This window comes from Prionailurus viverrinus, chromosome F1, assembly GCF_022837055.1.
Source record: "Prionailurus viverrinus isolate Anna chromosome F1, UM_Priviv_1.0, whole genome shotgun sequence".
In the NCBI taxonomy this organism is placed as follows: Eukaryota; Metazoa; Chordata; class Mammalia; order Carnivora; family Felidae; genus Prionailurus; species Prionailurus viverrinus.
Window position 1 is genome coordinate 42,264,768 of NC_062577.1, and position 26,500 is coordinate 42,291,267.

At 51.4% G+C, this 26,500-nt stretch overlaps 2 protein-coding genes across 6 annotated transcripts in view; one reads left to right on the forward strand and one right to left on the reverse strand.

The window, feature by feature from the left end:
• Positions 1-20,084, forward strand: part of RASSF5 (Ras association domain family member 5) — a 66,791-nt gene extending 46,707 nt beyond the window's left edge. For both annotated transcript variants that reach the window (XM_047840442.1, XM_047840443.1), the window contains 4 exons: positions 13,951-14,061; positions 15,201-15,498; positions 15,970-16,085; positions 17,700-20,084. In XM_047840442.1, coding sequence (XP_047696398.1) covers positions 13,951-14,061; positions 15,201-15,498; positions 15,970-16,085; positions 17,700-17,852 — 678 coding nt within the window. In that variant the 3' untranslated portion in view covers positions 17,853-20,084. The remainder of the gene's footprint in view (positions 1-13,950; positions 14,062-15,200; positions 15,499-15,969; positions 16,086-17,699) is intronic.
• A 2,819-nt stretch (positions 20,085-22,903) lies between these two features.
• The window catches only part of EIF2D (eukaryotic translation initiation factor 2D), a 28,820-nt gene continuing 25,223 nt past the window's right edge, over positions 22,904-26,500 (reverse strand). For all 4 annotated transcript variants that reach the window (XM_047840621.1, XM_047840619.1, XM_047840620.1 and 1 more), the window contains 2 exons: positions 24,637-24,811; positions 22,904-23,105 (listed from right to left, as the gene is read on the reverse strand). In XM_047840621.1, the coding sequence (XP_047696577.1) occupies positions 23,035-23,105; positions 24,637-24,811 (246 nt within the window). In that variant the 3' untranslated portion in view covers positions 22,904-23,034. The remainder of the gene's footprint in view (positions 23,106-24,636; positions 24,812-26,500) is intronic.

Here is a 26,500-nt window from a genome sequence, read left to right on the forward strand (position 1 = left end):
TACAATGGGTGACTTGGCCCTCCAGTGAAGAATAAGCGCTAAAGGAGGGCCCAACTTTTGGTTGTGGGACCCCAAGGAGAACTCCCCAGCTTGGGATAATAAAAGACATGGAGATGGGTGATGAATTCTGGCATGGGGACGTGGGGTTCATGACTGGGGTGCACGGAGGTATAAAGACCAGGAGGGGGTCTCCTGGCAAATGGCTAGAATGTATAACAGCGACAGTGAATTATTGGGCCCCGATGTGGTGGCAGGTGCTTTCCGTGCGCAGGCTCAGTTGATCCTTGCAACAACCATCTGTGCTTTCCATCTGACAGTGGGGAAACTGAGGTACCAAAGGGGTCATGCAGTACTAAGGGGCAGATCCAGGATTCAGGCCCAAGTCTAATGCCAGAACTCCTAGCCCCTAAGCTCTGCCGCTTCTCCCCTAAGCTCTTTCCAGAATTTTCCTACTTGAAGCCCCAGCAGTGAGGCCCAAAGGTGCCTACCGATGCAACCCCATGTCGGCAGCACCCATCTTGGAACTTCTGAGGATGGTGCTCTTTGCCCGGCCATTCAGGAGGGGGAGGAAACCGAACATCCCTGTCCCCGAGGCTGCGTGACACAGTGAGAGGACACACACTTGAGAAGACTCAGAGTCACTTAATAATCACCTAAGACACGTTTCGGTATCACAGATTAGTCCCCAACATCGATGTGGGGTGGGGTTAGCCAGGCGGGCAGCACAGTGACAAGAGGACACGTGTGGGCTGGTGAAGAGGCCCCAGCACCCAGCACCAGCCGGCTTGCCAAGCTGAGGGCATAGGTGGGGTCTCCAGTTAGAGGAAGCCGAGAGGAACTGCCCTCCTTCCCTCGGGCCAGTGCACACTGGTGTCCTGGAGTCCCCAGCCACCCCACCCCTTGTAGTAAGGGTGGGCCATGCAGGCGTGCTGGGCGCTGGGCACTGGCTCCCACGTGCCGCTCTCCACCTCTGAATTATCCGAATCTTTGACGGCATCGAATGCCCTGTACTTGAAGGAGCTCCAGCGAGCTGGAGCCCGGACGTAGTAGGAGACGGTGCCCCTGCAGCCAGGGCGCCCACGTCCTGTGCGGCCCGGGAGAGGGCCTGCAATTACAACACACGAGCCGGGCTCCTAAAGCCACCCCCCGCCCCCCGGCATGGCCCGTGATTCTGCTGGCTTTGACTCTGTGCTCTCAGAGCCCATGGGATGGTCCACGGAGCTGAGGAGCCCTTTTTCAGAGCGTTCTCGTGCAGGGAGGTCCCCTGTGTGAGAGAGAGGAAGCAGTTTGGAGGTGGCCGTGGACGGCTCTGAAGGCGAGTCAATACCCAGCTCCCAGCATGATGACTTCAGGAGTATACCATGACTCTGGGGCCTGCAGAAGAAAGAAGACACAGAAACACAGACATGTTTCCCCAAATCTTCCTCTTGCTGACACATCCACTTCCCTAGGGGTGTATAAAGTTGGAAAGCCGGACATGGCCCCTTGACCGTGGCCAGCCATGATGGGTTGGAGGGAGAGCATCTGAGGCAGGTTGGGGAGTCCCCGCTACTTGGGTCACCTGACAACTCCGGCTGCTTCAGAATGGGGGTGCTTGGGCCTCTTCGTCCCGAGACTCCTTCAGATCTCTAAACCCAGGCTTCTGTGTGCCTGAGCGCCTCTCTAGAGAGCCACCTGGGAAGCTCTACGACCCTCCCCTCACTGCAGAGCTCCTCTGTTTGGATCAGCCCTAGTGTCCTGCCCTTTGTTAGTGCACGCAGGAGAGTGGCCTGTGGCCAGGAAGAGAGCCTGGCCCCTGGAGGATGATGGGGCCTACGTGCTTGGAAGTGGGATCGACTCCTCCCTTGCTTGGAATATAGAAAGTAAGGGACGCTGCCAACTATATGGGAACCAGATGAAACAGGCCGGTTACAAGGCCTCCAGGCTCCTCTGCCCTTGGAATCCTCTTTTTTTTTTTTTTTTAATTGTGATAAAATATATGCTACGTAAAATTTACCATCTTAACCATTTTTATGTGTGCCGTTCCGTGGCATGAGGCACATTCACAATGTTGTGCAGCCACCACCACCGTCCATCTCCAGAACTTTCCATCTTCTCCGACTGAAACTCTGTCCCCAGTAGACGGAAGCCCCCCGTTTGCCTCCCCCCAGCGCCCCTGGCAGCCGCCATTCTGCGTTCCATCTCTGTAGATCTGACCGCTCTGGGAACCTCACGTAACTAGAATCATACAGTATTTGTCTTTATGTGACTGGCTTATTTCGCTGAGCATAATGTCTTCAGGGTTCATCCACGTTGCAGCATGTGCCAGAATTTCCTTCTTTTTTACGGATGAATAACATTGCATTGGATGTCTACAGCACATTTTGTTCATCTACCCGTGTGTGCATCGGTGGGTGGCTTCTGCCTTTTGGTTAGTGTGAATAGTGCCGCTGTGAACATGAGTGTCCAAACACCTGTTTAAGTTTTATTCTCATCTCTTTCAGGTGTATGCCCAAAAGTGGCCTTGCTGGATAATATGATTCTTAGTGTTTAATTTTTTGAGGAATTGCCATGCTGTTTCCCAGGCGGCTTCAGCATTTTGCATTCCCACCAGCAATGCACAGGCTTCTGATTTCTCCACAATCTTGCCAACGCTTTGTATGTTCTGTGTTTTTGATAATGGCCATCCTAAAATGAGCATGAGATGGCATCTCGTTGTGGTTTTGATTTGCATTTCTCTAATGATTAGTGATGTTGATACATCTTTTCATGTTCTTACTGGCCATCTGTATATCTTTGGAGAATGCCTATTCAAGTCTTTTGTCCATTTTTTTTTAATTGTCTTTTTTCTATGTTGTTGTTGGCTTGTTGGGGTTCTTTATATGTCCTGGGTAGTGGTCCTTTGTCAGACATATGATAAGTGGAATCTTGTTTAAATTGCTTCTGAAAGAGCAGGGTCCAGCCTTCAGAGAGACCGGAGTCTGGGACGGGGTAGTGAGACCCACTCAGTCCCGGCCCACCATCATCCCTGATTCACTGCTTAGTGCTCTGGATCACCCCTGTCTCACTCCACAGCTCTCTGCTTCTGGGTGGTCTGGGAATGCAGGGATGGAAAAGGTACAGTCGCTGGCTTTGGAGCCAAACTAAGGAAGCAGGGAGACGGAAAGGAGGCTGACCTAGGTGAGGCTGGGTGAGGGGACAGGGACCTAGATGGAAATCCAGTGAGGAAAACTAACCTGGAGAAAGACCTTCTCTTGCCCTAGGAACCCCAAAGGCATGAGAAAATGCCCCAAGGGAAAACTCCTGTGGCCGTTGAAGTAGAATGGGTGTCACCCCCTTCTGCCTGGATTCACACTTGAGACCTCTGAGCTGAAAAGGGGGCTTCAGGAAGGCCCACGGCAGGGGAGAGTAGAGATGGAAGGGGTTTGCATCATCTACGGGGGTCTCCTCTGATTCCCAGTTATTGTCTCACAAGTCAGTAGATGCCGTGGACTAGGATATAGGAGCCTTATGCAATTCTGGAACCTTTGAATCTTCCCGTATTTGTTTGGGGATTTGTGTGCATGTGTGTGTGCACACGTGTGTGCGTGCACATGTGTGTCTTATTACTTCTTTGTGTTTTATTCAGTTGATTAGGTGAATGTTTAATGAGCCCTTCCTGTCTGCCAGGCACTGTCCGGGGAGCTACATCAGTGAACAGAGCAGTCCCTGTCCTCAGGGAGCTTGCCTTCTGTTATCAAGCTGCAGGGATGTGGGCTGATTGGCAGAGGCAGCCAGGCCACTGTGTCCAGGCCACGGCCAGGCAGGGGTGGCCAGGCAGGGGTGTGGGGGGACTGTCAGGAAGACCTCTAGGGCAGAGTACACGTGCAGCGTTCCAGAGGGCAGAAGAGCAAATAGTGTCCCTGGGGCCCACAGTGGCGAGGAAAAGAGAGGGAGGGAGTCCATCTAGGCCTGCGAGGGGTCCCTGGGACTAGGGTAACCAAATATGCTGGTTTGCCCGGGACTGTCCTGATTGTAGCACTGAAGGTCTTGCATCCCAAGAAAACTCTCAGTTCCAGGTCACCCTACCTGGGACTCCGGCGTTGAAAGCACTGCTGACTTATTCACGAGACACGGGGGCCTATGGTGCCAGAGGGACCCGCGATACTTTAAGGGCCCACAAAAGTGTTTGATTTCTTTTAAAATCAGGAGGAAGAAATCCTTTGTTTTCTATATAATAATAATATATTTTTCTTGATATCAGTGCTATCAAAAAATAAAATTTCCTATCTTTGTGTTTTTAATGGTGGAAGAGGGGCCCCATAGCACTGAAGACAAAAGTGCTTAGGACACACAGAGTCACAACCTGGCTTTGGCTGAAGGGCCTGTCAGGAGATCAAGGTTAAGGCAAGAGGACTCCCACATTGAGTCAGCCCCACCGCCCAACCCTTCCTCCGCCCTGCCAGACGGATGACCGCTGCCGCTGACGACGGTTACGATGATGGTTCGCTAGCTGCTGTTTCTCGAGTGCTAACTCTATGCGTGCATTGTGCTAAGCGCTTCCAGATGTGCAATCTCATTTCATCCCCGCGACAAGTGTGTAGAGAAGGCCTCGTTACCTGCGTTTCTCAGACGGAAATCCGAGTCTCAGGGACGCTGACTTGCCCACGTGCACAGACAACTGAGGGCACGCCAGTCGTGCAGGGAGGTGTGGTCTGGCAGTGAGGAGCAGGGGCTCTGGGTAATAACACACCGCCCTCACTGAGTTATGGCAAAGATGAAATGAGACCGTGACTGCGAAACCCTGGCCTGTTGGCGATTTTTGCTATTATAACGAGGCGCCGCAGGGCTTGAACCCAGGTCAGTGTGGCTCCAAGGCCCGCGGGGAGCTGATGTTCTCTGGTCCTGACTCACCCCAGAGGACCCGCCCCTGCTTGTAGACTGAGATGGCCACCTCAGTGAGGGGCACTGTGCGCGGGCTCCAGGACACGCCGGCCGCCCGGGGAGCCCGCTGGCATGGCCTTCATCACGTGCGCACACGCGGAGCTGATCTGGCTGCCCAGAAGCGCCGAGGCTCTGCGCGGACGGCGCCTGCTGTCTGGTGTTCACGGTGCGCGCATCTCTGTCTTCCCTCTGCGGATAGCCTGCGCGCTCCCCAGGATGGGGGCCACAGCCGGCCGCTTTCATGTCCCAAGGTGCCTTTCACACTCCCCACCCCATGGGCAACTCAATCAGTTACTGGTGACTGACTGTCTGCGTTGACCATCTGCTCTACAGTTTTGTCTTTGGGGACTTCAGTCTCTTTCCAGTTTCTCATGTCCCACCCCCTTTTTATTTCCTGCTCCTCTACCTCCCCCGCCCTCCCCAGAGCAGCTCAAATTCTGCATGGCTCTGCTTGTAGGGATTGGCTCCGTGATGAAGCCCGCCCCTTCCTTCCTCTGATGGGAATAATCTACTGGAGAACACAGTTCAGGAGTTTCCAATCCTTTTACTTCTGGGACATTGGACAGCTCCATGGAAGGATCTGGGGGAATCAACCCCTTCACTGCCCAGGGTGAGGCTGGGACAATCATTCCAGAACACGGACCATCTGCGACCTGGAAGGGGGCCCTGTGGTGAGACCCTGTGGGGCTTCCTCTTTCCCATCTGGTTGAGGCCGTCACCAAGGGACCAATGAGCCTTGAATGTGGTCTGGGCTTTGGGCAGGGCGTTCCCAGACCAGGCAGAGGGGTGTCTGCCCCTTTCCTCTGAGGTTCCTATTCAGGACAGGCTTAACAGAGTCATCAGGTGTGTGGGGCCCGTGCCGCTGTTGGGCAGCAGGGTAGGTGCGAGGTGTCCACAGATGTCCTTCTCATGCAGGAAGGCCTCGCCGAGGCTCTCCCCTCTCCCGACACAGGCCTGGGGTTGGTTTCCAAAGGGTGAGAGAGTGGCTGCTGGCAGATTTGCTAAGAGCTGAGAAAGAGGAAGTGTGGCAAAGACTCATGGTGAATGGCTTCCGGGATAGTTTTTGTTTTGTTTCCTTGGGTTGTGTGAGTTAGGAAGGTGTAAAGCTACTTGAGTTTGGCTCACACGGTGACTTACAGACGAGTAGAGAAAGCAAGTGGCCAGTGGTGAGACAAGTAAGGCTGTAGAGGTGAGACGCGTTCTCATACCGTCTTACAACAGTCATTGCCACTGCATTTCGGGCAAGCCCAGCCGTCCTCCGAGGGGCCCCCACCCCCACCCCCAGCTCTCTGAAACAGAAGAGGAAGCAGGGACGAAAGAAGCCACCCTCCGATGTAAACTCGTAGAGCTGCAAAGGGGTCTCACTTCGTGATTTCACAGATGAGGAAACTGAGGCCCCGAGAGGGGAAGTGACTTGCCGGAGGCCGTCGGTCATGACGGTGTTGCACTGGTTCCTACCAGGAAGCCGTAAAGAGCTGAGCCACGGGGCTGGCCAGCCAGCCGAAGCCCGCGGCCCTTGCGGCCCTGCCTTGGCATCAGCCTCTCGGGGTGCCGGTCAGTGCAACATGTCCTGGGCCTGACTGCAGCCCGTGGCGGGGCCCTGGGCCGGGCGCCACCCAGTCTACTCCACCCTCTCCTTGCCTCCTCCTCGGAGGTCACCACGGAGCTCTGCGGAGCCTTGCAAGGGGTAGGACAGAAGCACCATCATCAGACATCAGGTCTGTCTCCCTCCAGGGAGCATCTAATTGGGAAGATGGGATTAACACATGTGAAGTAATAATTAAACAATGAAAGGCAGCATATAATTAGATCCAAATGCAGCCGCACAGGCTGTGAAGACACCTCCACGGTCCTTGTAGTAGTGGATTTGTCAGCCAGCAGCTGCAGAGGCCCGTGGCGTGTGGTAATTTGCAGCTTGGCGACGACAGGAATCTGAGGCTTCGGGGCCACGGGGCTGGGGTTTGGGAGTCAGTCCCCGAGCCAGTGCGTGAGCCCTGCTGCCCACGGCATCCCTTCCTCAGCCAGCCTGTTGCCTCCTCATGGGAGACAGAAAGACAGTAAGCACAACTCCAATGAAGCGATGAAGCCTTTGCCCACTTGCACAACATGTCCATTAAGTGAGAGTGAGGACCAGGGGTGTGAGGAAACACAGGAAGTACATGGCTCTCGGCAAGAGTATCATTCAGAAGAAAGGCAGCATCCGGTACAAACCTGTATATGCCTTCCTCCAATTGGGAATGAAAATGTCGGAGATCTCCTATGGTAGGAGAGTGGAGAGTGAGGACACCGCCATGGGCGATGGCACCAGGGGAGATGGGAGCTGTGTATTCTAAGCAGGAGGAACCGCCCAATGGTGTAGAGCAGAGGTGAGCAAACTACTGCTCATGCACCGGATGCCATAAATAAAGTTTTATTGAAACACAGCCTTGCTTGTCCTGCGGCTGCTTTGTGCTACAGTGGCAGAGTTAAGTAGTTACAACAAAGACTGTATGGCCAGCAAAACCTACAGTATTTACTACCTGGCCCTCTGCAGAAGAAGTTTGCCAGCCACCAGAGCCAACAAACTCTATGGCATGGTGGTCAAGCCTGATTAAGTGCTCAAGGAAAATGAGAAATGAGACTGGCTCATAGGGGTAGGACTTTGTAAGCCTGGGATGACCGTAACCATATGTGCCTTTGGATGGGTTTGATAATTTCCAAAACGGTTTTTGCACCCATTATCTCATTTGGTCTTACCTTGGCATGAATCCTATCAGGCAATAAAGGATTTGTATTTCAAATTGACAGATAAAGCTGAGGCTTAAGGAGGTTATCGGATTTCCTCAAGATCATTTAGTAATGGGGGTCAGAACCCAAATGCATGCTTCTGTCCATCCTGCAGGTATTTCCTCAGCCTCTACTTGTTCCGAGCTGCATCTAGGCTCTGGGATGCCGTGATGGATAAGACAGGTATGGGTGCTTCTCTTACGGAACTCAGTCTACACTGAAATCCAAGGCTCATTGCTCTGTAATTCCTAGGGAGAAATAAGATCTTTCCCCCTACTCCTTGTAGGCAATAAGGAGCCATTGAATGTTCTTGAGCAAGTACCTATTATCCATTTCATGCTTGGTGCCGCTGGGCACAGAGAATAAATAGAAGCATGGTGTAGGTCATTAAGAAAATTCACTCTAGCTGAGAAGACAACTCAAGATAGAGAGATAGTCTACTTGGAGGTTAATACAAGTAGATGAGTATTGAAGTGCCAGATGGAATAGTGCTAGCTTTAGGTGTGGGTTCGCTTTAACCTTGCTGGTGCTCAGTTTCCTCATCTGTGAAATGGGCATTCCCATGCATTTGTGGGGAGGATGAAGTGAACTAACACATGCCAAGTGATCAGAGTGCTGCCTGGCATACGTAGCTGGTAAATAAATAAAATAAGGGATGGTCATCATCACCATCATTCAAGGCAGGAGTGGTCAGAGAGGCCGGGGCAGGTTGAAGGACCTCAGGGGGGCAGATGGGAGCAATACGATGAAAACATCATGAAGGGAGAAGAGGCTGAGGAGTTTAACAAGAGGGAGAGTGAAATTTTTGGCAAAAATGAAGTTTGTGTGACTCGGGTCAAGAAAAAAAATGGCATGAAGGTATCTGATGTATCAGAATGTATCTGATTCTCCTCAGCTCACTGCTCACCCTGGGGCCCCCTTGTTGCTGGGGCTTGGACAGGCTGCCCTGTGTCCACTTGGGGATACTAGAAGCCACAGGACTCACTCAGAGCCTCTTCTTCCCCAGTGACCAAAATCAAGACATGGGTCATTGATTAGAACGCAGTTAGAGCCACCTGGGTTGCTCAGTCGGTTAGGTGTCTGACTCTTGATTTTGGCTCAGGTCACGATCTCATGGTTCCTGAGTTCAAGCCCCAGGTGGGGCTTTGTGCCGACAGCACGAAGCCTGCTTGGGATTCTCTCTCTGCCCCTCCCCCGCTCATGCTCTCTTTGTCTCTCTCAAAATAAATAAATTAAAAAAAAACTTTAATAAAAAAAGAATGCAGAGTTAACCAATGTTTGGGCTTCTTTTTTTTTTAAGTTTTATTTTTTTACTTATTTTTGAGAGAGACAGAGACAGAGAGAGAGAGAAAGCATGGGAGGGGGCAGAGAGAGAGAGGGTGAGAGAGAGAATCCCAAGCAGGCTGTGCACCGTCAGCACGGAACCTGATGGGGGGCTTGAACTCATGAACCACAAGGTCATGACCTGAGCCGAAATCAGGAGTCAGACCCTTAACCAACTGAGCCACCCACGCACCCCTGGGTTTCTTCTTAAAGTAAAATTCAACTTCAGGTAAATCTGAGACAGGCCTCAGACCACAGGGATGGTCCTCTTAACTTTGATGTTAAGGATAATATTTTCTAATGTTTATTTATTTTTGAGAGAGAGAGAGAGAGAGAGCCAGTGGGGGACGGACAGAGAGCGCGGGAGACACAGAATCCAAAGCAGGCTCCAGGCTCTGAGCTGTCAGCGCAGAGCTCACCATGGGGCTTGAACTCACGAAACTGTGAGATCACGACCTGAGCCGAAACCAAGAGTCCGATGCTCAACCAACTGAGCCACCCACGCGCCCCTGTGATATTTTAATAGAAAAGTTTGAGGATCACTCTCTTGGGGGAGCATTTCTGTTCTGACCCCTAGCAGCTAGCCTCTTCACGTGGCTGTACCCTAATAAACTTAAGCCCTGAGAGGCAACGCAGCCCTTTCCATAGCTTAGGATGTGGGAGCACAAACCTATTTTTCACCAGTGTCTTGGATGTGCCAGCTGCATCGGGAGCAGCTAAACCATCTGCCACCGATGCCAGCGGCTTAATCAGAGCGGATGAATTCCATGCCAGATGCACCGAGATGTGTAAACCCCCTACGAGGGACACCTCGCAGGCCGATGCCGGTATTCGTTCAGTCAGAGTGAGTTCCCGTTCTGTCTCCATCTTGGGCTAACCTAGGAGACAAAACGCTAGCTGCATGGTTTCTAGCTTTGTACCCGTGAACGGAAACAAATCTTTCACTTTGAGGACTTGAAAATCTGGCAGGTGAATAGAAATTGAGGTCTTTGCCTTACTCTCTGAAGATTACTATATTATTGACCTTGTTCACAGAGCAGATACTTCCTTTTAGGTAAACCTCCGGGCAGTGAATATCTGTAGGTGGCCAAGTGTTAATTCTGCTGCAGGATGGCGACCCTTAGGATCTGAAATGGGCTGCGAGGGGTCTATACCAGTTCTTCTCAAACATTGCTGAACATCAGAATTACCTCTGCCCAGGCTGGACCCCAGGCCATAGATCAGAATCTCCAGGATGGAGCCCAGTGTTTTTAGAGATCCCCTAGATGATTCCGTGTGTAGCCAAATTTAAGAACCATGGGCCTAGGGGCACCTGGGTGTGGCTCTGTCGGTTGAGCATCTGACTCCTGATTTTGGCTCAGGTCATGATCTCATGGTTTGTGGGTTCGGACCCCACATCAGTCTCTGGGCTGACAGTGCAGAGCCTGCTTGGGATTCTCTCCGTCTCTCTCTGCCCCCTCCCTTGCTTGCACTCTCTCTCTCTCTCTCAAAATAAATAAATAAACATTAAAAAATTAAAAAAAAAAAAAAAAAGAAAAGAAAGAACCACTGGCCTCGATTCTGTATCATCCCTGGGAAGGAAGGGATTAGTGAACTCCCGTGGCTGTGGCTGGCTGGCTCGCTGGCTGGCCTGCTTTGGCAGGTGCTTCATCCAATCCATGGGTCAGATCTCGTCTGGCAGATGCAGTCTGCGCGGCAGGCATAGCGGCCCCAGGTGCTGACACACCAGGCTGGGGGACTCCACGTGTTGGCCACACAGGGTTCCTGGCACTTCCGACGGGGCGGGGAGACCAGGATGCCTGTCTTTTGCATCAGTCCTGGAAAGGGTGACCTCGGCTGCTTGTGTCACTTCCCCAGGTTTGTGGCGGGAAAGGGGCGGATTAGATGGGTTATCTGCTGAAGGAAAGGGGAACAGGAAGAAGAAGAAACCTTTAGTCACAGTAGCTCTGCCTCTTGCTGTGTACAGACCCAAGCCCGGAACGATCGGCTTTTGCAAGCTGTGACACAGCTGCCTTTTCTGACAGGGAAATGGGTGTAGCCAGTTGGAAGCTATGAGAGGAGATCTTTCAGGAGCTTCGAGAGTTTCCTTTCCATCATTTAACTTTTTTTTTTTTTTTGTAGACAAGTTTGAGAAAGCTGTGAACTCCTGAGGAGGGGACAGCCTGCGTGCTTCACGGCTGGAAAGGGGGGAGCACATGGTAGTAACCAGATGACTGGTCTTTCTGGCCGGAAGCTCCCAGGGCTGAGCCTCCACCAGGCACACGTGGCCCCATAGGGATGAGCCCCGCTGTGGGGAGGGCTGGGAGGGTTTCTGGGGCAGTGTGTGTCTCCAGGAACTAACTGTGGGAATGGATGAGGAATCAGGAGCTCCGTTTGAGGAGCTGGGTTAATGAATTGACAGTGAATGAAGAAGACACTCTGTGAGGCTCGTATCACCTGCTACTTACCTCAAGCAGACAGGAGATGCCCTGGCCTGTGCTCCCCCTTGGGTGGTCTTCGATGGGATCAAGGTCCAGTTCAAGAGCCTGAGTGGCCACGTAGGAAAAGGGTGGGTCCTGCCTCCTGGCAGCTACATCCCACTTGCGGGATGAGAAGTCCCTCCTTGACGTCTTTGCTGGTGTTGCGGTGCCCGTGGGTCCTGATGCCTCTGGGGCCTGGCCCACTCATCAGATACACCTTGGGTGAATGTTTCACAGGTCCCATAGTTTATAGGCCTTGGTTTAACAGCTGCACACCCCAGCCTGGAGGGGTGGAATTTCAGCGGGCATTATGGGAGTGGCAGAAGCTGCCTAGAGTGGCCAGGTGGTGAATCAAGAAGAACATGGGCTGCAGATTTAGATGGGCTCTGCTCTCTAGGCCCTACTCAGCTGCTTACTAGCAGCGGGACCACAGATCTGTTCCTTAACCCCTCTAAGCCTCAGTTTTATAATCTGTAAAATGGGAGTAGCGTAGGTGGTATGTGAGAGAAGGTATGTGAAAGCACATAGCACAATGCTGTTATTTTCAGGACCCCTGAGGAATAGTACAGGGGGGAGCAGACAAGCCAAGGGAAGATGCTGCGATGGAAAAGGGGTGTGGGCTTATCTCCATGCAGAGGGGCGGGGGTGGGCGCCACACCAGCTCACCACAGCAGCCACAGAACATGTTATCGGCCCCGGGGAGGGGGGTGGGAAAGCAGGAGGAGGAAGTGAGGGCATCCTGCTGGGTGTGCCCAATCTCCATGGACAGCCTGCTGGAGGGAGGACAGCCAGGGCGGGCTCTGTTGGGGGCGCCCATTGTGTTCAACTGGGTGGTGTTGCCGTGACAGGGTGGGTGTGAAGTTCCCCGACCAAACCACACCCCTGAAGGGTGGTGTCAGGGAGGCAGCCAGGAGAACACAGACGCTCCGCCTCTCTAGGCCTGTTTCCTCATTTGCCAAAGGAGAATCCTGATCCGCGTTGAGTCTGCTAGATGTCTAAAATCAGGCGAGTTCTGGGTGGGTTTTTCCCAAACCATGGCTCCTGCACTCCGGGCCACACACGGGCAGCATGGAGACAAGATTGAGAAGCTGGGCGGCAGGGAGGTTGGGAGAAATGCAGGGAAATAACGAGGGACTGAGTTGCCGAGACCCCAGAATTCACCCCTGAACCCGCTGCACAGCGTGAAGGACACTGACCCCCAGCTTCTTCTTCAGTTTTGTTCTTCCCTTACCCTTCCCTAGGGGGAGAGGGCACCAGGGGAGCCCTTGGGAAGGACTCAACAGAACAGCCCGGGAATTTCCTCTCAGTTCTGCACATATGGACAGGGCTCTAGGCAACTTACTGCACTCCTTAGTCCTGGTTGTCTCACTTGTAAAATGTAGGTAATAAACTCCATCTCACAGAGTTCTGGTTCATGAGGATGAAGAGACCGTGCATGCCAAGTTCTCACCACAGAGGGGGTGCTGAGAACATGTTGGTTGTCCCCATGCTCCAGGAGAGGAGGCTGATTCTTTCAATTATTGTAAAAGGACAGCCCCCTGTCCCTTTCTGGTTCACTCATTTGTTTGACAAATATATACAGTTCACCCCTGAGCAACGTCAGGGTTGGGGGCGCTGACCCCCCTGCACAATAAAAAATCCGAGTATAACTTTTGACATCCCCAAACCTTCACCACTGATAGCCTACTGTTGACCGGAAACCTTACCAAGAACATGAACAGTCGATTAACTCAGTTTTGTATGTTATGTGTATTATACACTGCATTCTTACAATAAAGTGAGCTAGAGAAAAGAAAATGTTATGAAGAAAATCATAAGGGAGAGAAAATACATTTACAGCACTGGACTGTATTTATCGAAAAAGAATTGGTGCATAAGTGGATCCATGCAGTTCAAACCTGTATTTATTGTTCAAGGATCAGCTGAACTGAATTATGTGCAAAATTCTGTGGCTGGTGATGTGGGGCCTGAACTGATGCTCACGTGCCCTTGGTCCCCTGGGTCTGGGTGAATTACTGTCTTTCCCATCAGCATATGCTGGGACTGTGTGTACATTCCTTTCTCTCCAGCTCTATTGTTACTTCCTTGAGGAGATGGACCCCGGCTTGCATTTCTCTGCATCTCCCTTAGCATCTAAAGACTATGTTTTCCATAGCAACCCTCTGTGAGCCAATGCTGCTCTGCTGATTCACCAGATTTGTGGTCGGTGCCCATGTGCTGGGCATGTTCATATTAGTCTCACAGCAAGCCTGAAAGGTAGTTATTGTTCCCATTTCACAGGTGAGGAGACTGAGGTTTAGAGCTATTTCCCCAGGGCTGGCCCGGCTAGGCAGTGGCACCGCTGGAATTTGACCTCTGATTGTTCTCACCGTGAGCCCATGGAATTAGTTTTTACCCCGTGGGGCTGGTGCTCCCTATGCTTGGTCAGGGAGGCCTTTGGGAGGGTGTGGTCCTACCCTTTCTCATCCACTGTGTGCCCACTCTCACTTCTGTGTTCCAGAATGTCTGTAAACCCCCGGAGGAGACGCAGCGCCCGCCCACACTGCAGGAGATCAAACAGAAGATTGACAGCTACAATACCCGGGAGAAGAACTGCCTGGGCATGAAGCTGGTGCGTCGGGCCCGCCCCCATCCACGACCCCGGCCACGCCCCCGGTCACTTGGGCTCCCCTGCTACCCCTCTAGGTTCTGGGGCGGCCCTTCTGAGGCCCCTCCCCTTTCCCCAGGCCTGGGGGCTTGTGCAAGGCTGAGAACCCAGGCGGTCAGGGACCCACCCCCCGGGGCTGCAGGGAAGAATGGGCTTTAGAATAAGATCCAAATCCGTCTCTGGCTCTTCCCACTTTTCGCTTTGGGAACCTTTTTAACGTCCCTAAGCTTCAGTGTGAAAGAGGTATTGGTGCCCACTTGTCGAAGCTGTCCTGAGATTTAAGTAATATAGAGTGACCTGGTACTGCTCCGCCCTCCGGAAGGCCTCACAAGGGCGGTTCGCAGCCCCTCGTCCTCTCCCTCTTGGTTGTTGCACGGTTACAGCCTGCGTCTCAGGAGGCTTCCTTGGACTGTGCAGCGCTCTGAGCAGGGAGGCACCGACTCTGTGCCAGGCTAGCGAAGGCCATCTTCAGTGGGAAGGGAAGGGGAGGAGAAGGTAGAAGAACGCTGCCCCCTGCTGGAGGCTGGTAGCAACTGGCTCTGGGGGCTTCGGCCAGAGGGTACGCTAGAAAATCCAGTCTCCGGTGGACCTGGGCGTTAAGTCTTGCAGGCTGCTGGTTTGGAAAGAAATACAGGAGGAAATCCAGTGGGCTGGTTCTCCAGGGGCCTCTTTACAGAGCCTTCCTGCTCCTCCCTGGTTTGGAGGGGCAAACTAGAGAGGACGCTCCAGACCCTGCTTCCCAGGAGTGGGGACTCACCAAAGGCAGGGGATTGGGACAGGGAGCCTGAGCCCCCAGAGCGAAAGCCACGGCAGCTCCTCGTGTCCCCCCTGGTTGCTGGATACTGCGTGCCTTCTCTTGGCCCGATGCGGGGCTGGCAGGGGGACAGTGTCTCTGCCCTCCAGCACCTCCAGGTCAGCAGAGATGGGAAGGAACTCGGGGAGACAGGTGGGGGGCTGACTGGGATAGAACTGTTATTAGGAAAGGCCTCTGCAACCACCCCACCCCCTGCCCCCGATCCAGGGCAGTGGCCCAGAGTGGCAGCTAGGATCATGCAAGTCAGACCGGAGCTGACCCACGGGGCACCCCCCACCTTCTTCCTCAGAGTGAAGATGGCACCTACACGGGTTTCATCAAAGTGCATTTGAAACTTCGGCGGCCAGTGACCGTGCCTGCGGGGATCCGGCCCCAGTCCATCTACGATGCCATCAAGGAAGTGAACCTGGCGGCCACCACGGACAAGCGGACGTCCTTCTATCTTCCTCTGGATGCCATCAAGCAGCTGCACATCAGCAGCACCACCACGGTCAGTGAGGTCATCCAGGGGCTGCTCAAGAAGTTCATGGTTGTGGACAATCCCCAGAAGTTTGCACTTTTTAAGCGGATACACAAGGACGGGCAAGGTATGAGAGAGCAAGCTCCCGGCCAGAAACCACCTCTCCCATTGAACCCCTGACAGACTTGGGTGGGAGGACTGGGCTTCCTCTGGGCACTGCACTCCAGCCACGTGGAAGGGCCACACAGGCACTCTGGGCAGAGAGCTGGACGGGGAGCACGCGCCTGCTCTCGGTGCCCCTCACTTTATACGTGACTGCAGGAAACCCACACCCTGGGCTCCCACTTCCTGATCTGTGGAATGGGAGAGCACCCGCCTGCCACTGCTAATCTTTTGGGAGGTGATGCAAGTGGAAACAAGTTTCCAGCTCTCAGCAGACACCAAAAATAAAAGGTCACTCCCTATGTCTTCTCATCAGGTTCATTTCATTAGGTTGGAAGGTTGGCTACTTCCAGTTACAACCACCCTGCGTCTTATTTCCGGGTCTGTCCTCCTCCCCATCTCTGATGAGCCCCTAACTCTCTCTCTTGGTTTGCAGTGCTCTTCCAGAAACTCTCTATCGCTGATTGCCCCCTGTACCTGCGCTTGCTGGCTGGGCCTGACAATGACGTCCTCAGCTTTGTGCTCAAGGAGAATGAAACTGGAGAGGTGGAGGTAGGTCTGGGCCCCTTTGCTGGTTGCACAAACCCAGCCCTCAGGGCACACTGGATGGGGCACCCTCGTGGGCGTCATCCTCCCTACCCAGCATAGCTGGGGGCCCTGTGGAGGCAGCTGGGAAAATGGGCTGAGAAAGAGCCGGGGTAAGTGCTGGGCCAAGGAGGTTCAGTGTCCAAAGCCAGGATTGTAAGCGTCCTGGGGGATGCAAGTCAGCGCCTGTGTCTGGCAAGGTCTGTGGAAAGAAAGGATTTCATGGGCTTTATTTCTGAACACCCAGGGTGGAGGGGCACTGGGAAGCTCCTGTGTCCGGGCCCAGGTTGGTTTTGCTCCAGGATGGCCTGAGGCCCAGCAAGCTCCATGCCACACACACTGAGCCGTGCGTCTCTTCCTGGCTCTTAAAAACGGACCTCCTTCCTCAAAGGGGAGTTCATCAGAGTGCAGTGTGGCGGCACGAACTAGGGTGAAATCAGGCTGGCGCCCTGCGCGGCCTGGGATACTTGGGAGTTGGAGTCACGGAGGAGTGGCCGAGGGCGGGGGAGCATCCTCGGCGTTTGGCACACTGTGTTCAGTGGAGGCCTAGGGTTAGGGGTCACCGTGGAGATTCGGGGCATCTAGGCAGGTGTTAGGGCTCTGTCCCCTCTCCCTGCTTCAGTCAGGCAGCTGGGCTTCCATCTGACTTACACACTGGAGTCAGATTTTCGGAAAAAGTACTCTGCTGAAAACGTCTGAATGCTGCAGGCCTGGTGCAAAGCTCACGGGCCTGGGAGTTCAGAGACGGGGCTCTAATTCCAGTTCTGCTGCTGCAGCTCTGTCCCAGTAGCTCTACCACCTTCCCTCTGTGGGCTTCGGTCTCCTCAGTTATGCAATGTGGGGATCAAACTAGATAAACCTGAATATTCTTTTGTGCTCAAAAGAGCTTAGGAGTCAAAACCTCTGGCTCCACAGAGTGGGGCGGGGGGCTCTGCTCCTGGGTCAGCCTGAGAGCAGTGACGCTTGCCTTCCGTCCCGGGAGGCCAGGTCCCATCGGGGCAGGCCTGGGCCAACCGGGCTCTACAGAGCTTTACAGGTTATGTTACCTCGTTATCTGCTCTGCCAGCCAAGGGAGGCGGAGACCCTAAGCCCGTGGCAGATGAACAAGCAGGCTGCGAAGGGCGCAGTGATGTGCCCAAGATCCCATGGTGGAGTCAGGCTGAAACACAGTCTCCGGGGGCTGAGTCCAGCTCCATCTGCCTCTTGGGGGTCTGCACGCTGAGAGCCTGTCCCTCATCGCCCCACAGCAGACAGCTAGAGAGGCCAGCAGGGGCCCCGGGCGGCTCTAGCATCTGAGATCTGAACAGATCTCAGCTGCTACAGAGAAAATGGAAGACGGTTGATTCTCCAAATAAAACACCGCACATGGACTGGTACATCTTGGTCATGAGATGCCAGGATTTGAAATTTGGTTGCTGGTATGACAAGGGGAACCCAAGCTTTATCCACTGCACTTGCCTATTCGGTAGCAAACCGTGTGTGAACCGTGTGAACCGGGGAGGCAGCGTGGGCCCCTCAGGTCGTGCGGCTTCTGACCTGTCTCCTGTTCTGTTTCTCCCCCATCTCCCTCGTGCCTCGCAGTGGGACGCCTTCTCCATCCCTGAGCTCCAGAACTTCCTCACGATCCTGGAAAAAGAGGAGCAGGACAAAATCCAACAAGTGCAGAAGAAGTATGACAAGTTTAGGCAGAAACTGGAGGAGGCCTTAAGAGAATCCCAGGGCAAACCTGGGTAACCGGTCCTGCTTCCTCTTCTGGTGCCCGCGGTTTATTTTTATGATTATTATTTTGCAACAGACACTTTTTCTCAGGACACCTCTGGTGGGTGCATTTGTGCCCACCTGGCAGTTCCAGATGTGGCACGAAACCTCTGAGGGGCGCAGGTGCGCGCAGGCCAGGCGCTGCCTGCCGCTCGCTGCTGAGGAGGGGGATGGGGGACAGAGCAGCCTCGGTCCTGGGCGATCCTCCCGGAAGCCAACCGGCTGCCTCTGTCATCACCGAACCGCAATTGTTCGCACCAGCCGGCAAAGGAAAGAAGAAAGGTTTTAGAGCTGTTATGTTCTTTCTCTGGCTTTTATTCTTCTTCAGTTTCTCTCGTATTTGCCGCCCACAGACCTTTATTTATGAGTCAAAAATTGTAGCATATTCCTCTAGCAGATCTGAGCTGAGCCCTGGAAAGCAGGATAATGCTCGTAAAAGGACTGTTCCCCAATGTGCCCATTGTTCATGCTCAAGGGAAGGTTATAAAGCCACTGGCCCCAGATGCTCAGGTAGGGAGCACCAAAGCCTGAGGCCGGCTCGGAGGCTCCCGGAGAAGCCGCAGCCCGCCCTGGCCCTCATCGCTCAAGAGTCCGTGCACGTAAACCCAAAGGCATATGTTATCTGCGCAAGTGTGACAGTCACGTCTTTGTGAACAGACAAGTGTTTGTTTTTAAGTTACAGTTTTGAATTTGACATTGCCATCATCATGTGTTTCCACCAAAGGGAAACCAACCATTCACCATTTTGAATGTCTCCTGTGAGAATGGAAATCAGGTGGTCTGAGAAAGCCGAGAGACGTCGCAGAGAAGTGTGTCCAACTTGCCTTTGGCCTTCCCCCAGCTAGCAAGCTGGGGAGGGCCTGGCTGCCTTGCTGTCCCCCTTGGGCTGCAGCACGGCCTGTCTGCTTCCGCCAGGACTCAGGTGCTGTCCGAGGAGGCGCCTTGACTACAGACCGGGGAACCTCCAGCTCAGCCACCAGGGGAGTCCTTTTGTGTTCTGAAGCCCGGCCCGCCCGTGGCACTGCGCTCAGTGAGCCTGTGGGCTGGCTTCCCGCTGACCTCAGTGCCTTTTTGTTTTCAGAGAGAGGAGCAGGGTGCATTTGCTTGATGCTCTACTGCCGGCTTGCTCCTGCCAGGAAGTGGCCCACGGCGGTGTGGGGGGCAAGGCAGGAGAGCCCTCCCTCCAAGGCTGGTGCAAGAGTCAAAGACCTTCCCATCTGAGATCCTGGGCTTTGACTCCCAAGAAGTGATGTCAACCGCAGGGACAGGGTGGGTCAGATTCCTAACTTACATCTGTACTGGCTCCCCGTTCAGGTGCAAACTTAAAAATGAACTAGCCAAACTGAAGCGAGCAGCCAGGACTGCGAAGACACTCCAGTGCGGAGGGAGAAGGACTTTTAACTTCCAAAGCAGGGACGGTTTTCCCATCCAGCCTCTCAGAGATCACTTCTTCGCTCCTCTGCCTTCCCAGGTCCTGCTTGGGTCAGGTTGAGCCCCAGCTTGTGTAGCCTCAGAAGTTCCCTCCCTGACCCTTGCTGCATCCTCACTGCCCCTGATCCCAGAAGGAATGCTGACCCCTTGTCATCCAAACTGTGTCTGTCGTCTTCAAAGCTGCAGAAGCAAGACGAGCTAGCAGCTCAAGATTTTTGAGAACCCCCCCTCCCCGCTCCCCACACCCTGGTTATCTGCCATCTCCTGCTCAGCCTTATCGCTTCCCTCCCTTAAGAAATCTCTCCCTGCTGTATATTAAAGGGAGTGGGTAGAGAGCCCCTTTTTCCTTCATGCTGCATGTCTGTAACATTAATGGAAGGCACGGCTCCTGCTGCAGCCACTGTGAATGCTGCTGAGGGCCTCCCTCTGATGGGGTGGCCATTTTATTTTTGAGAAGGAAAAAAAAGTCACGTCCATATATACATAAGGGCATATAGCTATATATACAGAGATAGGGGTGTTTATGAAATAAGATTATGGGAAAATTCCGACTTTATCTAAAGCACAGTTAGACCCAGGACCCGTGCCGAGTCCCGAGCCTCGGAACATAGTCTGTGTGAATTATCCCTTCCCCCCAGAGGTGGGTATGACTGCTGGTAGTGCCTTCTACCCTTGTGTTGCCCAGTGTGTACGTGTTTGTCTTGAGGATATTTTCTTTTTAAGTGTCTTTCTTAGATGGGTTTAAAAAAAAGTAATAAAAGCTTGTTGCAAAAAGGATTCAGACTGGAGACATCTTTGGCCTTCACCATCTCCGGGAAACTGGGAGCTGGGAGAGAGGGTGGGAACAGGGAAGGGCACACGCTTCTTGGCAGAGTTACATTCCCTTTTGCCAGCGAACAGAGGAGTGAAGGCTGCTCTTCAGATAATCTGGAGAAAACGGACGGGACGCATGGGCCAGAGGGTGTTGCCCCGGTGACCGGCTGTCCTGCACACCCCCAGAGCAGGAGAGGAAAGGGGATGTGCTACAGAAGGGGATCCTGAGTGAGAAGAGAGGAGGGAGCTTTCTGGAGCTAAAGATGATTACACATGAGGACAGACTACTGATGTGGACAAGGATTCTTCTATTTCTCGAATTATTTAAAAATAAGGCAGATATGGGCGCCTGGGTGGCTCAGTCGGTTAAGCGTCCGACTTCAGCTCAGGTCATGATCTCACGGTCCGTGGGTTCGAGCCCCGCCATCGGGCTCTGTGCTATCAGCTCGGAGCCTGGAGCCCGTTTCAGATTCTGTGTCTCCCCCTCTCTCTGCCCCTCTCCCACTCACATTCTGTCTCTATCAAAAAATGAATAAACCAAAAATAAATAAATAAGGCAGATAGGACGTGCCTCTGAGAGTTTAAGATCAGCTCACCTGGAGGAGGGCAAATGAGGTGAGTAAAAAGACCCTTTCATATTAGCATTATCTAACTTCCGTCAGAGAAACAGCTCTGTAATCACAGAAGCAACCACATAAAGTTGTTAACAGAGATTCCTGCCTGCCTTCCAGTGCTGACAGCCAGCTCACTCCCTATCTCCCTGGAGGAGAGAACACTGTATCCAATAGACGTTCCTAAAGTTACCCAAGAATGGGGCACATCTGTAACATTTGTTCATCTAGACCGCCAAGAAGTATGTCTTTCAGTAACTTTGCCAAAACCTAGACATGAACCAGTTTCTGCTTTTCACTGAAATTCATCTGGTAACAGCATGGGATTAATAAGTTCAAAGTTATGGATTTGACCTCAATAGTGTTTGGCTTAGCACATAGGAAAAACAAACAAACAAACCAACAAACAAAACCCCAATTCATTAAACAGCCTAACCTTCCCCAGCCTTCTTACATGTATGTATCTGTGGCGCTCACCAGGGGGAAAGGGAAGATGACCTAATGCAAATGTGTCATCATTACTGGAAAAACCAAAGCACACGTCCTGACAGGACTGTCCTAGCAGAATTCTAGGTTAAATCACAGTTAGAAGTGGATGTTCATTTTAGACCCACCCTCACTGCTTACTGGCTTTGTGTCTTTAACAGAGATCAACAAGGCAAGACACAACCTCTCTGAGCCTCCAATCCCACCAAGACTGTGCAAAGCAAATCATGTTTGTGAAAGAACCTTATAAAGTACTCCATGTTATCTGTATTCATATAAGGACCATATTTCATCACTACTATTCACACCATACTCCCTCAGATCAAACTGTCTGTCCAAAGGTTTTGTTGTAATAGGACCTCGTTTGGGGTCAATTTCCAAAATCCCTTCCTCGGTTCCATATGCCTGTGCTGGCAGAGAGAGGATTAGTAAAATTAAGGGGTTTACCTACAGCAAGTCACAAGTGACTAGCACTATTATTCTGGGTCTAATAATGAAAGGTAGGTGGTGTCACACACGCACTTTCATATCCCTTTCTTCCTTTCCAGCCCCAGATGGGTAATTTGCAAATATTTGCCTATGTTCAAGTCTTTCTTATCTCAATTAAAAAAAAACAAATAGTGAGATGAGAAAGGAAAGAAAGAAGTAAATTGAACTCTAATTGTTTTTTGATGGTAAAACCAAAGGACTCTCAGCTCCCTCCGCTCTCGTTCCTTCCTTTTGTACAAGGAGAGCTTTGGTCACAGAAGTGACTTCTGGACCAGCGTGGTGGTTCTGAACCTTTTTGGCAGTGATCCTGCTGGGAATGTGGCAAAAGCATGATAACCTCTCTTAGGAAAAGGATCATACAAAAAAATCTTGTGTACCATTTCAGGGAGTTCACAGATCCTCTGAAGACCAACTAAAGACCTCTTCCATGAGTCCCCAGTTAAGTTCAGGGCTGAAGAAAGCATCTGTTGGATAAGACTCTTCCCTGTGACAAGGCCGTCATGCTGCAGCCACATCACAATCTACCATCACCAGTGGCAGCGTGCCAGCGCTGGGGAAGAAGTCGCTATTGTTGAGAAACCCGTGTGCTTTTAGGATTTATTTTTATCTAGCCCAAATGTTGCTGCAACTTAGGGCCAAGACTTTCTTCTTTTGCCTTGCTCCATGGCAGAGAACAGCTGAGTTCTGCTTCTATGCGACTAACCCTTTACAGATGTGAAGGGACTATTTTTGGGCAAGAGGCTGTGGGCTATTTGCTTAGAGGGGCTTTAAAACACTGGAAGTCCCTGCCTGAGCTTTGGATGGGCCATCTGGCCTTGAAAGCAGGAAAGGCACTAAACCCACTGAAATCACATGTATAGAAAAGGGACTCCACACAACCTCTTATGTCAATTTAAATTGGCGTATGACTGGGGCACCTGGGTGGCGCAATCGGTTAAGTATCTGATTCTCAATTTCAGCTTAGCTCATGATCTTGCGGTTTGCAAGTTCGAGCTCCGCGTCGGGCTCTCTGCTGACAGCTCAGAGCCTGGAGCCTGCTTCAGATTCTGTGTCTCCCTCTCTCTCTCTGCCTCTCCTCTGCTCGTGCTCTCTCTCTCAAAAATAAATAAATATTAAGAAAACAATTAAATTGGCGTATGACTTGAAAATTTTACTACAACATTTTAGCTAAGTGGAGGAAACAAGAGGGAAATCAGATTTAGATTAGAATAAAAATTTATTTTGGTAAAGAATTATATTGTTTCATTTGTAAAAGCTGAAAATGCTCATATAAATTACCAGCCCAGAGCTTGATTTCCACTGGATCGTCCGCATGAAACAAGAGTCTGTTACTTCTTCTTGCCAGGTTTGGGGGCCTTTTCGAGGCCTTGGATGTGTTTCCGAGGAAGCTGATACTCTTCTACAATCCAAAAAGCAGAAACTCCAAGCTCGCTCTTCTCCTGCTCCCTCCCTGCCACCTCCTGCCCTTGGCCCCCCAACCCCCATGGGCTGACCCACCGGCACAGCTACCTCCCCGCCCTCTCACCCCACTGTGCGCTCATTTCTGTTGTGAACTTCCGTTCAATCAGCCTCCATCATGTGACCGCTTCTTCTATACCCAGCTCAAACCTAGCTCCTCTGGGAAGCGGTCTGGGATGGACCATTTATCCTTATACCTCATGGCTGAAATGTGTATTTTATCAATTTTCACACTGATAGCCACTTTCTAGGGTATACTTGAGGCATTTATAATTTTCTCATGAGACAGAATGTATGCATCTGTGTTTAGTCATGTGCTTGGCTATTTTCCTCTGTATTTCTTCTTAGTATCTCAGATAGGAATTCTTCACTTAAAGGGGTCAACTCCAAAAGTTAGCTACAGGGTCCTGCCTTAAGCCCTAAAATACATTTGCTTATTGAGCATTTACTATGCCAGGCTCTGAGCACGAAAAGGATGAAGGCAAGGTCTCTGACTTAAGTTGCTCCGTCTAGCAGAGCGCTAATATTAGGAAAAATTGGCCAAGTTGCAGATGCTAACCAGAAACATAAACACAACTGGAAAGTGATACATTGGCAATTTCTTAAATGCTAATTTAAGGACAGAAAAAAAGTGGGGCTGCTCTAAAACAGGCTTTGTTTGACCCCTAAGCTGGGCCAATGAGCCCAGATGTGGTTGGGCAGATATGGGCTGTGGGAGGGTGGGCGCACCAGGCAAGGGAACAGAGACAAAAAGCACCAAGTGTGAATGTGCCTGGCACATCTGGGGAACAGCAAGGGCGGCAGCATGGCAGAGGCCCAGGGGTGGGGGAGAGAGCTGCCAGAGACCCCGAGGGGAAGATGATCTGGACTGGGAGGGTCTTATTTACTGAGTGTAGGAACTTATTCTGAAGGCAGTGACAAGGCATAAGGAGTTTTTACAGGAGAGTGATGCAATCTCGTTTGTTTTAGAAAGCTGACTCAGACAGACATGGCGTGAACTGAGGACAAACTGGAGGCTGGATGCCCCAGACGTGGTAGAAAGAACTCAGGCTCTACAGTGTGACAAACCAAAGTTCAGAGCTGGGCTACAACACCAAACAATTGAGTATCTCAGGGCAAGGTACTGAATCTCTCTGAAGCTCAGTTTCCTCATCTGCAAAACAGAAACACTTCTGCAGCATCGTCAGATTAAGAGAGATCATGCCTGCATGAAGCCCAGCAAAGTACCTAGCCCAGTCTGGATGCTCAAAAAATGTTTTATAAAAGGGAGAACCAGGAAGAAAACTACTCCGAGAGCATGGTGGAGAGAGCTCTGAATTTGGGGGGCGGGGTGGGGGGGCGGGGCAAAGGATCTGGCTCAAGTATTAGCTCCAACTCTTGCTGGCCAAGAACCATATGGCCACAAAGATTATGAAGACTGGCGTGAGTTGAATTGGTGGGAAGATTTCTGCTCCTTCAGAGGGGATGCTCACCAAGCAACAGGCGGCTGAGGTGATGGACCTGGTTTCCCTGGATCTGGACCTGCAGGCTGTCCTTGGCCCCAGAGGCAGGTGTGACGGTCGCACTAGCCTGGCATCGCTGCTGGAGGATGGCGGCCACTGAACACGGGTCCAGGCCATAGGCCTCCAAGTTCCGGACCACAGTCACCTGTGGGGACAGAAGACTGATGGCAGGTGCAAACACAGGCCCTCCCCTTCACGGAGCCTTCTGGAGCCTCCGCAGCTCTCCACCCTCTATGTTCACCATCCCCACACCCACGGTACCTTTTCCTCCACGTGGTACTTTTATTTTTATGCTTATTGTTTCTTTCTATCCCATCCAATATATATACTTAATGGAATACTCTCTATCCCACATGTAACACGTGGGAACTTTTTAAAAAGTTCTTTTATGGGGCACTTGGGTGGCTCAGCCAGTTAAGCGTCCAACTTCAGCTCAGGTCATGAACTTGCTTTTGTGAGTTCGAGCCCCGTGTCAGGCTCTGTGCTGACAGCTCAGAGCTGTCTTCGGATTCTGTGTCTCCCTCTCTCTGCCCCTCCTCTGCTCACACTCTGTCTCTCTCTCTCTCAAAAATAAATAAAGATTAAAAAAAATTCTTTTTAAGTTCTTTTATTATGAAGAGTTAAAAACATAAATAAAAGTAGAACTGATTACTGAGCTCCTATGTTCCCATCACTGGCTGCAATAATTATCAACTCAGGACCAACCTCGATTCACCTAGACCCCTGTCCATATTACTTTAAAGCAAATCCTCCTGCACATCAGATCATTTTATCTACAAATGCTTTTGTACATATCTCTAAAAGATAAGGGTTCTTTCAAAGACAAAGACAAAACCATCATCACACCTAAAAATGAATGGACAATAATTCGTTAATATCAAGCATTTCATCAGGAACACATTACATTTTTCTATTATTCATCAACTTCACAAATGACATATATATCATTTTGAGATTTAAAAAGAACATCAACACTTAAAATCACAATTCTCTCTTTTTGAAACAAGTTCTCTCGCATTATTTGTGACTAGAGAGAGATGGTCGAGTATGTTACCATCAGGAGTGGGCTGGGGAGGGCTGCTCTCGATAAAGTTACAGGTTCCAAATAACCCAGGCCTGTCAAGGGACTCCAGCCCCAGAGAATCTCAGAATTGATAAGACATCAGAGGTCACACCTATTTCGGCACCCCCATCTGATGCATGAACTCCTGGCTACATCTTCCCTCAAGTGGTTGCCCAATCTTTGCTTGTGGACCTCCAGAGACAATAACTCCCTATTTTGCAAAGCACCAATTTTAATTTTGGACAATTCTAACTGCAATCATCAATATTAAAACTTAATGTTTAAATAAGTTAATACAAGCATTCCCTGATTTTTCAGAGTACACGGTATGCCACTTGGCTCTTATGAAAAGTCCTACATTAGTACCTGTTTTTGCTGATTCAAATCCACAGGGTTTTCACTTTTGTGAAAAAAAAAATGTGAAAAGGGAAAATAGCATTTGGCATTGGTCTTCTGGGAGCCCTCACAGAGGCAGCAGGCACCGAGCAGCAAGAACACCCCGGTCACTCCTTCCCCGGAACTACACTCAGCCACCAGAGCTTTGAACTTTGTGAGCATCTGGGCCTTATCTCCATCTATTCTATGTATTTGTTAGCAAGATGTGTCCTGAGGTATCAGAAAAGCCTAAAAGAAGTTATTTTTGGGGTCCAGGAACACTCAAAATTTTTTCCATATAAATTCACGGTAATTGCTTTTTTTGCTTTACAACCCTTTCAGGTTACAATAGAATTCAGAGGAGTGCTCCACTTTAAATAGTGGGGATTGAAGAAG